We start from the raw sequence: 16,508 nt of genomic DNA, 5'->3' as shown, positions 1-16,508 counted from the left end.
CGGAGGGAATGGTATTCATTTATCATGTCATCCCATGTTTATGGACCCTCTCTCTGTAGACCAGGGGTCCTCAAACTTTTTAAAGTGGGGGCCAGATCACGGTCCCTCAGAGAGCTGGAGGGCCGGACTATATGAACTACTAATTCCTACTGTAACACCTTGGCTGCGCTCACTGCCCAAAAAACCTGGCGGGCCGGATCAGACTCCTTTGCGGGCCGCATGTGGCCCGCGGGCCGTAGTTTGAAGACCCCTGCTGTAGACACACTGAGCTGGTGTTCTCCGAGCCTCGGTGCCCTCATGGGCAGAGGAGAGCTTGCCTCTCGGTGGAGGGGCTGGCCTGGGGGTGGGTTCAGGCTCCTCACTGATGGGGACGCTCTGCAGGATAGTGAGTGAATCGGGCCCTGCTCGCTAACTGCCAATAGTGGTTCCTCCGCAAACGAGCCCAGGTGGGCAGGACCACTCCCACTATGGACCCGGGACCTGTTTGCTGTATTGCCTCCCAGTCTGAAATTCTGCAAGTCAATGTTTATTTTTGCTGCAGGATCCAATAAAAACATTCAGGGCAGGTTTGCTGAGGATTTGATGAGACACCAGAATAGTCAGTATTTGTGTGTAAGGGGAATTTTCAACAACAGCAGCAATAGGTAGCATCTATGGAGCAAGGACTGTGTCCCAGACTCCTGGCAAATGTCTCTCATAGGAGTTTCTAGAGGGGGCCTGATGAGTTACTATTTCGTATCATCGGTGTCCCCTAATTTGCCTGCTTCATTCAGAGCAGTGGCCCTTGTTTTGCTTAGTTTGTCGTTTGCAGAGTTGTGCAGGGCTCAGACCTGAAAGTATCCCAGGGAGGACCCAGCCCTGGGAGGGGAACGCAGCAGCAGCCCTGGCCAGGTTCCCGCCTTTGTTCTGGACTCGGTGTTTGTTCTTTGTGAGCCTGTGGACTTAATAAACTTACAAAACCTGTGACTTCCGCAGACTGAGTTTATATCGCTAGTTCCGCAGTTTTTTTCCTCCCTCCTTGGGTCCTATGCCTGTAATTGGAGTCCGCAGTCACCAGGGAGCCAGCAGGATTGGACTTGACCAATTGCTTTGAAGAGCGAGGTCCCCATCCTCCAAGAGAATACAGTGTCCACCACGCCAGTGTCCCGCTGAGCCCCTCAGCTGGGCAGAGAGTCCTTTCACTGGGGCAGCGACACCATTTCCTTGCCATTTGGTATGTGTGCTTATGTCATCTGTGTGGAAAGCAAGCGATGCCATTGTCCTTACGTTGCTCATTTGAATATTAAGTTATTAAAATATGCAAAGGCATCTGCAGAAGAGGGAAGAAAAGGGGTCTGAGTGGAAGGACAGGGTGATTGATCCTTTGCTTTCTCCCTGCTACTGGTTCCTGCCTGCGCTCACCCCCCCCCCCCCCCCCCCCCCCCCCCCGGCGGGTGCTGATGTGTGTGTTCGGAGAGCTTAAGGAATGAATTTCTCAAAGGTCAGAGCTGACCGTTCCCTCCTACAACCTGTGAGTGTTAAACCTTCGGGGAGCAGGCATTTACATAAAAGGCACACCGCTTGATGATCTTATCAAATCAATCCATCTTCTCTCTTCCAGGGGAGCTGCACCCAGCGGGAGGGGGCTGGGCGCCCGCGCCTGGAATCCCCTGAGCAAGCAGGGTTTCAGTGGCTGGACAGATCAAATAACACCGGGGCCGGCTAACTACACGCGCTGGTGGGAAGGTGTTGGGAGCCGAGGGTGGAAATTTACCAACGTTATTTCTTTGACAGGGAAGGAGACTCCGACTGGGAGATGCCGGGTTCCTGCAGCCTCTCGGAGTCCAGCATAGCGCAGTCTCGTTCAGAGAGGCATGGATGAGGGGGTGACAGAGGATGCTGCCCCCTGAAGCCTCCAGAGGTGCCTGGCCTGGCAGCTGAGCCCCCCTCGGACCTGGGACTTCGGGGTGTAACTTGGTGTGCAGCTCATGGGAGGTGCTGGGGTTTCTCCAGCTTCCTTCACCGATGCCCACCGGCCGGTTTGGGCTGCAGGATCTAAGGTGAGCAGATAGAAAGGGGAGTGGGCAGAGGCAGAAAGAAGCCCCGAGGGGCCTCCAGAAGCCATGGTGGGGGTCCCTTCGTTCTCCCCGGGACACAGAGAGCAGCTGTGAAGCTGCCAGAGGCTGTGATACAACTGAGCCTTTGGACCGTCCGTCAGTGAAGGAACGCAGAGCAGCGAGAGCATTTCAGCCCCAAGGAACTTCTTTCAACACAGGACATAAAGGGGAGGGTCTCTGCATCTTTACTTTGTGGCTCCTCCGCAGAGAAAACTTGACGTCCACGTGGATGATGAGACCGGTTTCTCTGTCCAAGATGCTCCATGTGGAAGAAGCATGAGCCGTTCTCCGTGCGGAGAAGGGCTGGGGACACGCAGGCGTGGGTGAGCAGCCCTCCCAGGGCTCGTTAAGAAAACAGCATGAGCCTCCAACTCCTGCAGCTCTGCAAGCATGGACATGTGCCACTCCTGTCTCCGGGGAGCTGGTGGCAGTGACATCACCAGGAGAAAAAGCATCCCTCAGCCTCGGGACTTGACAGAATGAGGTGTGCTGGGGAGGCCACCAGCGGGGACCTGGCCTCTCCCGACCGCCCCTCCGTCCCACGGGCCTCCCCTGGCCATCCCTGAGCCGACGATGGCCGAGAAGGGAGACTGCTTTGCCAGCGTCTACGGCTATGACCTCGGCGGGCGCTTTGTGGACTTCCGACCCCTGGGCTTCGGCGTCAACGGGCTGGTGCTGTCGGCCACGGACAGCAGGACCTGCCGGAAGGTGGCCGTGAAGAAGGTCACCCTGAGCGACGCCCGCAGCATGAAGTACGCCCTGCGGGAGATCAAGATCATCCGGCGCCTGGACCATGACAACATCGTGAAGGTGTACGAGGTGCTGGGGCCCAAGGGCGCCAGCCTGCAGGGCGAGCTGTTCAAGTTCAGCGTGGCCTACATCGTGCAGGAGCACATGGAGACCGACCTGGCCCGCCTGCTGGAGCAGGGCACGCTGGCGGAGGAGCACGCCAAGCTGTTCATGTACCAGCTGCTCCGCGGGCTCAAGTACATCCACTCGGCCAACGTGCTGCACAGGGACCTGAAGCCCGCCAACATCTTCATCAGCACCGAGGACCTCGTGCTCAAGATCGGGGACTTCGGCTTGGCGAGGATCGTCGATCAGCATTATTCCCACAAGGTATGCCTGGCCGGAGCGGCGGGTAGGGGTGGTCCATGGATCCTCAGGGTTCGGGCAGTGTTCCAGGGGGTATTCCTGGTTCCGGGGGAAATTCAGTGGCCTGGGGTCTGTGTCTGGGGGAGGCTGGAGGGTGCTAGGAAGACCACTGGCCTGAGAGGTGGTTGAGGGGGTGGTTTGGGTTCTTGATTTTGGCTCTGCCATGTGGCCATGACCAATAACTCCAGGCTGTGCAAGAGGGCGTTGGACTAGATTATCTCTAAGGTTTCTTCCCGTTGCAAACTCTGTGACTTTAAAATTGTGCAGCTGGTGAATTTTTCTCTAGCATCCCATAATGAGGCTTCCACCACACCAGCCTTTTGCGCTGGTTCATTTTGCCGCCTCCTCCCCTTCTCCCCCTCCTCCCAACAAAGCTGACCCACTCTGCATCCCATTCTCTCTGCCAGTGGACAAGTTCATCTGATCAACTTATCCTCAGTGTCCATTATCCAGCAAATGGCTCAGCTCTCCCAGGTCCCACAAGAGTGTGATGAAGCTATGCGTGTCTGGATGGTACTGTTGAGACCCCCGGTGGTGGGTGGCTAAATGCAGAGATCAGAGCTGACCCTGCCATCTGGTAGAGGTACTGACGCTGCTCTAGACCTCTTCTTACCTAATGCATTGCTTCTTTTAGGTAAGAAATTCTCTGGAATTCCCTGAAATTCTATTCCCCTCACCCCCTGGTTCCTGCCATTTGGGGAGCCTCTGTGCAGCTCCGCCTGAACTCATGTCACCAGGTACCCCTCACCAGAGCTGGGGGCTAAGTGTCATTTCCAGCCTTCAGCCAAAACTTTTGTGCCACAAATTTTTATTAGAATGAAAACACCCCCTAGGAAGTGGGTGCACCATAAGCCAAGGGTTTAAGGTGGGTCATGAAAGAGGAGGGTAGCTCTGACCTTGAACATGCTTCGGCACCTGATTTGCCTGCAGCCAGAAGCTCACAGATGCATAGAAAGGCACTGACCTGCCTGGTGCAGCTGCAGCAGGAGGGTGTCTGGGGGAGGAGGAGGCAGGGTTCCCTGTCCCACCCTCACAGGCTGGACCTTGGGCTCCAGCCAAGATTTCAAAGCCCAAATCAGCTCCGATGGCTCTAGCTCCTCGGTGCCGCCTTTGCCAGGAGATGGTCCTGTGCTCCCCTCCTACAGCCAGGCCATCTGCCAGAACTGACAGCTGACTCTGAAGGCAGGAATGCCCATGGTAAACAAACAAACAAACAAACAAACAAGTCTTCCTGTCCTCCTGAAGCCCGGCGCTGTTTCTACCTTCTCTGTCCTCTAAGGAGCACTGACTCCAAAGTATTAAACCAAAGATGTTTAACCCAAATTAGTTTTTACTTGGTAACAAGAGAGTCCACTACTTTGTGATACAAAATCACCTTCTGAATTGGAAGAAACCAGTACACTGGGAATAATAATAGGACCTTCCTTGATTACAGAGTCTGAGTAAGTGAAGTATTGCAGGGAAAGTGCTCAGGACAGTCCCTCAGGGCAGTCAGGGGAGGTGATTTGGGGCTAAGATTGGCTGTAGGAACAATTCCTAGGAGGGGCACTGGGTGAGGAAGGAAGGCTATGTGAGGAGGTAGACGCCTGGGTTCATTTCTGATGGTGTTAAGTTGGGATGTGGATGCTCCCCACTGGGAGCCTCAGTTTCCCCTTCTTGACAGGATTGATAATACACGCCCTGTCTGTTCACTGGCTTGTGGTTATGAATAAAAGAGAATACACATAAAGCCCCTTGGAGAGTAGTGAGAACCCCATCCATTCATTTCTTGAGTGTTTTCTGAGTGCACACGGGGCCGGGGCCCAGGCCCAGCGCTGGGAGCTGGGAGGGTCACTGACCACTGACTGTGAGTGGCTGTTGCTGAATTACGCAGGACAGGGAGCCACTTCTCTGAATGGGACTTTCATTTCTCTGATGCAGGGGAATGTAGATGCTCTGTCTTACTCTCCGTGGGCTCTCTTCAATCAAAGCAGCTCTTGGAGTTTTTTAAAAAATCACTGGAGCCACTTGCAAGCCAGTAGGTGTTTACGTCAGTCCTGTGTTTGGCAGGAGCCACCTACCCTTACCCACCTCCTCCCTCATTACCTTCTGCTTTTAGCTTCCCCCCTTCTCTTCCCTGAGTGATGATGGAGGCTTGACATTTGGTGCTTTTATTTAGCCGAAGTGCATTTAAGTCCGTTCTCATCTAATCCTCAGAATGCTGGGAAGCACTTAGGAAAAAGGGCCCATTTTAAAAAGAGACCTGGCTTTCTCAAGCTTCCTTGGCCAACAGTGGGATTTTCTTGTGTCTTGATGGGTGGTCTTTTCTGTGAGCCACCTCCTTCATGAAGGCTTTCTGGATTCCCAGTTGGAATTGATCTTTCCTTCCTTTGAATTTCCATATCGCTTTCTCCCCATCCCAGACTCTGGATCTTCTAGCACCGGCGACCATTCTCTGCTTTGTCTTAGGGGTATCTATTTGTGTCTGTGTCTTCTATGCTCTTCTAGGCTGAGAGCCCTTGCTTCCTTGTGGGCCGTCTCATGTTCATCTTGGTTTCCTCCAGGGAGTCTGATCACTGTGCCTGAGACATGCCAGCTGACTTCGTTGGCTGCCTTGAACAGATGGAAGACTAGTCATTTACCAGCACATTACTGTTAGGAAGCTAGTTGAGTTCATTGATTTCATGTGGTTAGAAGGTTTGACTCTCAGAAAGAAAGCACATATAAGGGAGAGGCATTAAAATATATGCCTTCAAATGTTAAATAGATGAAAAATTAGTGTGCAATTTAAGCATGTATAATGAAAGCTAATACGTGTGTGTGTGTGTGTGTGTGTGTGTGTGTGTGTGTGTCTATATATATAAAAGCCTAAGCAACTGGTTGACCAATCGCTATGACACTCACTGACTATCAGGGGGCAGATGCTCAATGCAGGACCTGCCCCTTGGTGGTCAGTGTGAACACCATAGTGGGAGCACCACTCAGCTGATTGTTGGGCACCAGACGCAGGGCTCACAGCTGGCCGCTGCAGCCTGAAGACCAAAGTGGATGGCAGAGAGCCTACCGAGTGGTGGCAGACACAACAGGGCTGGGATGAGCAGGAGAGGCAGGCAGGAGTGGTAGGTGGCATTGGACTGCTGGTTTCAGCCCGATCCCTGCAGTCTACACTGAGGGACCCCACTGGTACACGAATCCATGCACTGGTCCTCTAATATATAATAACAATCATATATATTATCAGAGAGGGGAAAAGAAAGAGAGCCCATAATTCTCCCAGCCAATGGATTGGTTGGGGTGAGATGTGTGCATCTACTCTCCCTGGTGTGCATGGAGGATGATGTTTACATGTGAACTGCTCTAAATGTACCCCTCACTCAATTTTATGGATCCTGTACTCACCTTGAAGAGATCATGCTCACCTGGGCTGCAGCTAGTGCCTTGGTGTGAGTTACAAAAAAGGTGTCTATATATATATATATATATATATATATATATATATATATATATATATATATATATATATTATTGATTTTTTACAGAGAGGAAGAGAGAGGGACAGACAGAGAATTATCAATAGAAACATTGCCCACAACCAAGGTACATGCCCCTGACCGGAATCGAACCCAGGACCACTTCAGTCCACAGGCCGCCGATGCTCTATCCACTGAGCCAAACCGGTTTTGGCGGGTGCCCCCTCTTTTGCAGGCTGGTTCAGCTCAGTACCTGTGATAGGCTTCGTGATCCAACTGGGGGCTGAACCTGGTCCCTTGGCCAAGCACGACCCACCTAGCACTAAGCAGCAGCTGGAACCTCACTGTCTTCATCATGACTTTCTCACGGTGGACAGTAAGTCTCATGAACCTCCACATCCCCTCCTCTAGCATGAAGTCTGGCACGGTTAGGTGCCCACTGCGTTTGTCTGGTGAAGGAGGTGCTAGAGGAAATGTCCTCTCTTTCATGAGCAGCTGGGAGCACTGGGGCTCCGGTCACAGTCAGAGCACATTCTGAGCACGTGTCCCCTACCACCCCACCCCTGGCGGTTTTGCTCCTTGTGATGTCCAGAAGGAACTAGAGGACCCAGGAACCCACACTGCAGGAATACGGCAGTGGGGTACTCTGATGGCTGTCTCTCAACAGAGGCAGCTTGGGGAGCGCGGTCTCTCTGTATCATTATTACTCACCTCACTAATTGCATGACCTCGGGCAAGGCCTTTTCCTTGTGCAGCGTATTAAGAAATCTGTAAGAAGACCTCACAATCATCTCATTCACTCCCTTCTCTTCACAGACGATAAAACTGAGGCCTGGACAGGAAAGGAGACCTGCTCGAGGTCGCACAATGAGTGGCTGAGCCAGTAGCTCAACGCCCGTGCTTCAGCTCCATGCCCATGGATTTTCCTGAGCCTCTCTTCTCAATTGTCCTCTCTGCCAAGTGGGGCATCGCTCCCATTCTGATTATTTCACAGGATTCTTGTTAGAGTCCAGTTGAAAGTGTGGGAGTCAAAGTGCTTTCAGATGTAGGCTAGATCACTAACAGAACTATCTGCCCAATAAGGGCCGTGTTACAGGATGGGGAACAGGTATACACACCCAGATGCCAGTCTCCCCACACACACTGAAATATGGAACCAACTCCCCACCTGAGGACCAGAGTCCTGAGGCTTCCCGGCCTGTGGTCCTCAAAGGAACCCCTGCCGCCCACCTCCTTGGCAGGTGTTCTTGTTAGTTCCTTACCTAATACACTAGGGTGAGTCATGAATGAGTGTTTATGTTGAGAAGAGGCAGGTGAAGGAGAAGAGCATGTTTTCCTTTGAATTTATTCTATTAGGAAGAAGATGGTCTCAAAAGAGAAGAAAAAAAATGTTGTTTAACACTTCACTGAGCCCCGTGTAAATTCTAAGACATGTCAGGAGGCCCCGCGAGACTGTGCAGAGGGCTGAGTAGCGGGTGGACAGCCTGACTCACTGTGTGAATACTGCACTCCTGGAGGGGCCGCCATTGGCCCGGGGAGGGAGCGGCCTGTCATCCTCATTGGGGTGGCCAGGAGACTGCCAGCCTTTCCTGGAGCAGAAGACCCAGGGAAGAAAGCAAGATGGGAGGCCTGTCAGAAGTTGGGCAACCAAAGGCTCTTGTGTTTTGGTGGGCATCATTTGAGAAAGTCTGGCCTGCCTGTGGGTCCTGAGCCCTCTCTACTCCAGAGCCTCTGTTTTCTTACATCCTTCACGACCAGAACGCTCTCCCACTTTGCCTCTGTGTCTCATGGAGACTCCCTAGAAGCCAACCCATGCAGGGGTTCTCCAAGTGGGTGCTGGGCCAGCGGCATCAGCTTCACCTTGAAACTCATTTGAGATGCAAGTTCTTAGATTTCATCTCAGACCGACTGAATCGATAACTCGGGCTGGGGCCCAGCAAGCTGGGTTCTAACACGCCTCCAGGTGATTCACATGCTTAACTGTTCAGAACTATTGATCTGAAGACATGTAGCAGCTTGTGTGTGGATGGAAAGCTGGTGCTCCTGGTGTGTCTGCTGGCGCTTAAAGCTGTGGTTTTCAAACTCCAGGGCAAAGAAGAAGGCTAAGAACGCCTCCCTGATATCACGGGTGTGCTGGAAGCAGGTGCCTTAACTAAAAGGGTCCGTTAATGGTGGGCTATCAAGCACTACAACAAGCAGCTGGGAAGACTGTTTTAGGAAGGTTGAGTTTCAGACCCACAAGCACATTGCACAGTGCCTGGTCGGTCAACCATCACTCGAGTTTGGCAGAAAGCTGCACACATCAGGGACCTAACCCAAAGGGAATGTTGGTTCTGTGAGGACATTTGATCTTAACAATAGTTAGGTGATATAAACAATGACTTTAGAAAACGTATACTAGTAATTCTGGTGTAAACTACTTTGCTGGATATTCTGTAAAAACAGAGGCTCTGGTTTTCACAGTTCAGTGAGATTGAGTATTTGATTGACAGCTCAACAAGATGATACTGTAGTCGGTTAAGGCCTGTGGTTCAAGGCCCCAAAGGAGGCTGGCAGAGGGATACGTGATGTTGAACACATGCAGCCAGCTTCCACAGGCTTGGCGTGGAGTTTTTGTCGGCAGCATTTATGCTGTTTTCATGACGTTGCTCAACCTCACCTCCTTCCTCCCTCTCCTGGTTGCTCTGCCTTCCTTGGATGCCTTGGGATCTGTCTACACAATGAGAACCTCCCCTGTCACCTGGGGAGACACACAGAAACCTTCCCTAAAGCACGGATTCCTTTGAAACTGAATCTGGGGGAGGACTGCTTTTTTTCTTTGGCTGGAATAGTGTCTTTGCTAGTGATCAAGGGGGTGTCCATGGGATGTTCTATGTGCTTCTATTTTGGAAGGTCTCCGCATTGCAAGTGGAAATCCTTAAGGTGTAAGGAGTAAGAGCTTCCCAGGATCCCAGAATAGGGCCGGAATCCACTGGGAGAGGCCCAGCCATACTCAGAGCCCGTGAGAAAACAAACTTGGTGAAGGACAACTTGCTGAGGGCTCAGCTAGAAGTTCTTAGGCCACTAAGCACGTTATTCCAAATCAATGGTGCTGAAAAGATTTATTTGAAAGGCTATGAACTATCCCTTTCTAAAAGAGAAAACTTGATCCAGGGGATTGGAACAGAAGCTGGTAAGGGAACTCCCTTGTAGATGATATCTCCTGTCTTGGTGAGAAGAGAGCTCCAGTCTCCAGGCTTTGCTCCACAGTCTCTTCCCTTGGGCATCCCCAGGTTGTAAATGCCCCAGGTGCATGACGCTGTTCAGATATCTAGGCAGATATTCCTATGTTTATCCTGATAAAGGATGATTAGAAAATGGCATCAAATCCTTTACAATTTTCTCCTGAAAAAGTTCCTTTATTCAGCCTTTGCTAGGGTTGCCTGCTGGAAAGACGGTAGTATAGGAATACAAGAATCAGGGGACATGCTGAAACCGGTTTGGCTCAGTGGATAGAGCATCGGCCTGCAGACTGAAAGGTCCCAGGTTGGATTCCGGTCAAGGGCATGTGCCTTGGTTGCGGGCACATCCCCAGTAGGGGGTGTACAAGAGGCAGCTCATCGATGATTCTCTCTCGTCGATGTTTCTAACTCTCTATCCCTTTCTCTTCCTCTCTGTAAAAAATCAGAGAGGAAGAGAAATGTTTTTAAAAAAAGACTCAGGAGACAGTATCACATTGCTATGCTTGTCCTGATTTGGCTGGTTACCTTCCACATCAGCAGCACACTTCTCTGAGCTGGGAGAGACCAGCTCTTAGCTCCAGCTTCCTTTGCTGCCACTCTTCTCACCTTGTGCCATAAAGTCCCTGACTTGTCACCGTTCCCTAGAAAACATCATACGCGGTGACAGCTCCGGTCCCACACACTGTTCTCACTGCTCCCACCTAAAGTCCTACTCTCCCTGCAGATTCTGCTCCAAAGATCCACCTCTGCACAGCTTCACCCAGCTCTCCAGGGGAGAGTTAATTGCATCTTCCTCTGGTTGCCCAAAGCCGTTATCTTTACTCTATAGTGATTATCTGTTCACATGCCTCTTCCCCAATAGACAGTGGAGCCCTTAGGAAAGAGTATGGGTCTCATTCATCTGTTTTCCTGGCACCTAGCACAGCATCTGGCCCATAATGCATGCTCATTAAATGCTTATTGACTGAAGCCGAAACCGGTTTGGCTCAATGGATAAAGCATCAGCTTGGGGACTGAAAGGTCCTGGGTTCGATTCTGGTCAAGGGCATGTACCTTGATTGTGGGCATATCCCCAGTAGGTGTGCAAGAGGCAGCTGATCGATGACTCTCTCTTATCGATGTTTCTAACTATCTCTCTCCCTCCCTCTCTGTACAAAATCAATAAAATATATTTTTTTAAAATGCTTATTGACTGAAAAGCCAAACCTCTGCCTTTACACTGAGTAGAGTGCGCTCCTTAAGAACTTCTCAAGATAAAGCTCTCAAATATATGAAGCCATCTATCATGCCCCTTCCAATCTCTGAAGCCCAGAACCCCTTTGTCTTCACTCAATGATGTCCAAGCACTGCTCTAAGTGCTCAACAGTTACTCACCTACCAAATCCTCATAATAATGTAATAATGAGTGCTGTGTTGTCCCATTTTACAGATGAAGACACTGAGGCACAGAGAGTAACTTGTTTCAAAGCCCAGCAGTTCCTTTTGGAGCCATGCTTTTAGCCACTATGCTGCCCTGCCCTGTTGGCTCTGCAGATGACAGTGTTTCCAGAGCTCACACTATCCTGACTGCCTTTTTATTCAGCTCCTCCTGTTTGTCAGACCCTTTTTAAAAGGTATCTCCCAGAATCGATGCTCTGTGGGTTAGCCAGCAGGGTTGGTTGGGAGTGTGGCACCTTTACTCTGTAAGTGACTTGCTGTTCATGCTGCAGGTGGTGTTTTGGTAACCATGTCACACTATCCTATATAATAAAAGGCTAATATGCAAATTAACCAAACAGCAGAACAACTGGTTGCTATGATGTGCACTGACCACCAGGGGTGCAGACACTTACCGCAAGAGCTTCCCCCTGGTAGTCAGTACACTCCCACAGGGGGTGTGCCGCTTAGCCAGAAGTCCTGAGCCGGACTCATGGCTGCTGAACACAGATCATGCAGGAGGCAGCCAATCAATGATTCTCATTATTGATATTTCTATCTCTCTCTCCCTCTCTGAAGTCAATAAAAATATTGACACTCAGTGCTAACCAGTTTGGCTTAGTGGATAGAGCGTTGGCCTGTAGACTCAAGGGTCCCAGGTTTGATTCCGGTCAAGGCTATGTACCTTGGTTGTGGGCACATCCCCAGGAGTGGGGGTGTGCAAGAGGCAGCTGGTCGATGTTTCTAACTCTCTATCTCTCTCCCTTCCTCTCTGTAAAAAAATCAATAAAATATATATATACAATATATAAAAAAAGGACACACATAAAATAGATTAGAAAGAAAATCTCCAAAATGTTAACAATGATTGGACAATGCATGGCTTCCCCTCTGCCCTTTTATTTTTCCATAATTCCCCAAAATGTGCAACATGACATGCACAGTTTTATCACAGTGAGCTTTTCAGGTTGGAGGGCAGGAGAGTTGCTGTAAGAAAAAGTTTACCACAAACATGTTTATTACAAAAAAAAATGTAGTAAGTTTGAGTTCTTCAGCTCCTGAGAGAGAAGGGTCAAGCACACCAGCACCTGGGCCAGGAGATGTGCCACAAGTAAGTCTTACCTCCCACCCAGCGTGCAGTCCTGCCTCGGCTGCTGCCTTGGGACAGGCCGAGGTGCACAGGTGCTGACTGGTGTCATGTGACCCAGGAAGTTACTTCACCTGCTGTTGGCTGGCTCCTCCTCTCATAATAACAGCTCTACTTCACAGGGCCGTGTGAGGAGTGGATGCCATGTGTGTGAAACGCTTAGCACTGTGTCAGGACTCTGGGAAGCACTAGGTCAGTAGTCGGCAAACTCATTAGTCAACAGAGCCAAATATCAACAGTACAACGATTGAAACTTCTTCTGAGAGTCAAATTTTTTAAACTTAAACTTCTTCTAATGCCACTTCTTCAAAATAGACTCGCCCAGGCCGTGGTATTTTGTGGAAGATCCACACTCAAGGCGCCAAAGAGCCGCATGTGGCTCGAGAGCTGCAGTTTACCGACCACGGCTCTAGATAAATATTAGTTCTTTTTTTTTTAACTGTGATTCTTAACTACTACTGGGACAAGGGGGGGGGGGGGTGCCTCTGTTCTCAGGACCTTGAAATCCCACCTCTAACAAAAAATTTTGTTGATGCAGTTGACCATGCTGTAGTTTCTCTTCTAAGATACAAACTGAGCCCAGCTGGCATGGCTCAGTGGTGAGCGTTAACCTATGGACCAGGTGGTCATAGTTCGATTCCCAATCAGGGCATATGCCCAGGTTGCGGGCTTGTTCCCCAGTGTGAGGAGTGCAGGAGGCAGCCGACCAATGATTTTCTCTCATCATCTCTCCCTCTCCCTCTCCCTCTCCCTCTCCCTCTCCCTCTCCCTCTCCCTCTCCCACTCCCACTCCCTCTCCCTCTCCCTCTCCCTCTCCCTCTCCCTCTCCCTCTCCCTCTCCCTCTCCCTCTCCCTCTCCCTCTCCCTCTCCCTCTCCCTCTCCCTCCTTTTTCCGTTTATCTTTTCCCGTTCTCTCTTGGAAAAGATAAACAAACAAACAAACAAATGAGATACAAACTGAAGGCATGAAGAAGAGCAGGAACAAGTGAGAAAACCTTTAGTTGAATGAACTTGTCAAAATGAATTCATCAGGAAGCACTGGGCTTGAGGGAGTGTGTCTAACCCAAAGGAAACCACAATAGGGAGCACCCTAAATGTTGACACTTTTGCCCCTTGGCCCAAGACTAGTTCTGGTACTGAGGTCACACACAGGGGATGATGTTCAAAGTATCTAACAATTGGTGAGTTTTGGGACCAACCACACAGAATAGACACCAGCGGTGACCAATCAGAATGGATCTCTGCTGTGAGCACCCATCACTCCTCTTGCTCCCCCTTCAGCCTGGAGAGCAGGGCCGGGTCTCCTCAGAGGCTCCCCTTTAGACGTCCACCAGCAACTCGCATGCCCAGGCACAGGAGCAGCACCAGGAGGCCTGGCCTGGCACAGCCGTTGGGGCAGAGGCAGGCCCTTGTCCCACAGCTGCCGACTCGCTTATCCTGGTTCCTCCTTTGCATGACATGTCGCCCTCAGCCGCCCATCACACACCTGACAGGACCCCTTGTTGTCTGAGGCAGCAGGAAGAGAGGAGCCATCCTCATTCCCCCCACCCCTGCCGGCTGGCCCCTCCCGAGTCCCCAGGTGAGCTGGACGCCAGGTGTCTGGGGGGCGGGGACTCTCAGGGGTGGCCGTGAAGCTTTCATTGCGGTACCTTTTACATTGAGCTGCTGCCACCTGCAGAAACCACGTGTCCACCGACGGCGAGCCAGTGAAAGCACTGCGACCTGCAGGACTCATTTTTCCGGGGGGCGAGATTTTTAATCCCTTTTTAATCCCTACACCTTTTGTTTGGGGATTAAGCTGGGCATGGCCTGCCTGGCCTGGCGGCACAGGCCTGAGGCCTCACCGTGGCCGGGGAGGTGTCAGCAGCTCCCAAGCTGAGCTGAGAGGAGCCGGGGGCAGGAGAACTGAGTTCTGTGTCCGGTTCTCTGAAGGCCTTTGTCTTACTTCTGTTCTGTGCTCACCAGCAGCCCTCAGCCCTGACCCCCAGCAATTTGCAAATGCTGTGTGGGTCAGAAGCTGATGGGAGAGTGAGCAGCCTGCGGCTGGGGGATCCACACCATCACATCTCCCCTTCGACTCTGGATGATGCTCCGGGAGTTCTTCCCACGTATGCTGACGCTGATCCTCACACCCCCCTTGGAGGGAGGCAGGGTGGGCGGGCTCATTATTGTCCTCACCGGGTAGCTGAGGATGAGGGAGCCCCTGGGGTTCAAGAGCTCGGCTCTGGCCCTGCTGCTAAGGAGAGGGGCAGAGCGGGACCGGAGCTGCCTCCTGGGACCCGGAGCAGCTGATGCAACTGGGCTGGGCTCCAGGCCTGGAGGACTCCCTGGGACCTTCGGTGAGGAGGAGAGAAAGTGTCATGAGGAATGCTGGGGAACGGAGCGTTCTGTGACCTTCCCTGGCCACCCTGGGTCCTGGGCCCTTCCGTCTCTCTGGGCCCCATCTCCCACCTCCTGCAGCGCTCCCACCTTCCCAGGTCCCTCCTGCTGTCCTCTCTGTCGCTCCCACACTGCTCTCCCCTCTATTCTCCCCCCTAGAGACTCCCTGAGCCCAGGGCCTGCTCCTTAGGGACACAGGTTCCTGCTGAGGGACTGAGAGCTCCCTGGGCCATGCACAGCCCACTGGGAAAAGGCTACCAGTGAGGGCATTCCTTTCCGTAGCATAACAGCTTATATTTGCCTCAGAACTCTTTAAAACGAAAACAAGTTGATTGAGATGCAATCAACATACCATACATACACTTTGCCTATTTAAAGTGCACAGCCTGGAGCTTCGAGTGCGTTTGTGGAGCTGTGCATCTCGCCGGAAACCACTTCAGAGGTCTTCACCTTGAGCAAAGCCCGCCCCCTGAGTCAGCAGGTCCCCAAGCCTCCGTCCCCTCCAATCCTAGGCAACCACTGATCGACGTAATGTGTCTGTCTGTTTACCTGTTCTGGAAATTCCATATACTGGCAGACGGGCTCCTATAATGTGTGGTCTTTTGTGACTGACTTCTTTTACTTAGTGTGTTTTCAAGGCTCATCCACCTGGTGGCCGGAACCAGTACTTTCATTTCTTCTCATTGCCAGCCAACACCCCCCCTCCACCTCCTCCACCCCAAGCCCCTGGAAGGGATTCTAACAACATGTATCACATATTGTAATATTTGCACAGTAAGATATATTGGCAGCAATTTGTCAGGAAGTGGTCTGTTTCCATCCTGACATGCTCTCCATCATGTCCCCCTCCTGTTGGGGGGGGGGGGGGCGGCGGCGGGTGGTACAGCCTGGCTCTGGGAGGGTCTGACTAAGCAGAAGCAGAGCTAAGGACACATTTAGTTCGGGTTTGATGGGGTATCTTTGTATGGTTTGCAGTTACTTCTAGATTGAGTTACCAGTTGTCTTGGTGTAGAAGTGTCTTCTAGAAATCCTTCTGTGGCCCACCCTACAACCACAGGCCTACATCATGAACATCCTGGTTAATGAAAATTGACTGTGGCCCCAAACCTCACAGCTCATATACAAAAGAATACTTACTAGGGTTTCTCCACCCTTGACAATAATCCTACACATTTAAATGACATTACCAATAACTAGTTTTGAAGGGGAGAGAGATGTCTGGAATATCAGCTGCACTAAAGTATCAACCATATTACAGGAAAGACTAAGTTATCTTTTCAATTATCTTTCAAATCCTGAATGAGCTCTAAATGCTGTCTCGGAAAATTATTTTACAAAATTGTCACGGAAGAGATGATCAGAGATTATGCAAGGCGTTCACATGTTTGCTACCTGCAGTTTGCCAAGAAGCCAATTAGTAAAAAATGTTCTCTTTACAAATCTGGGTATGTTTGTGGTGTTTTCCAGCTTTTAAAATATGCTGCAATTTTCTGACTCAAAAATAAACATGATTTTAATACCTCATTCTTTTTTAAGAGTCCCCCCCCCCCAAAAAAAAAAAAAACCTGGATATACCCTGGCCCTCCCTCTGCTTCGTCTTCATGTGGTGACTGTTCCATCTTCCCTCCCTCCCCCAATGCTCACT

General features: G+C 51.1%; 1 protein-coding gene across 2 annotated transcripts in view; it reads left to right on the top strand.

Moving 5' to 3' along the window:
• The first annotated feature begins 2,023 nt into the window (after positions 1-2,023).
• The window catches only part of MAPK4 (mitogen-activated protein kinase 4), a 36,421-nt gene continuing 21,936 nt past the window's right edge, over positions 2,024-16,508 (top strand). For both annotated transcript variants that reach the window (XM_084888934.1, XM_084888933.1), the window contains exon 1: positions 2,024-3,215. In XM_084888934.1, the coding sequence (XP_084745060.1) occupies positions 2,670-3,215 (546 nt within the window). In that variant the 5' untranslated portion in view covers positions 2,024-2,669. The remainder of the gene's footprint in view (positions 3,216-16,508) is intronic.

This window comes from Pipistrellus hanaki (genome assembly GCF_964339955.1).
Source record: "Pipistrellus hanaki genome assembly, chromosome: 6".
Classification (NCBI taxonomy): domain Eukaryota; kingdom Metazoa; phylum Chordata; class Mammalia; order Chiroptera; family Vespertilionidae; genus Pipistrellus; species Pipistrellus hanaki.
Note: the sequence above shows the minus strand (reverse complement) of the source record. Positions and strands in the feature narration are given on the sequence as shown.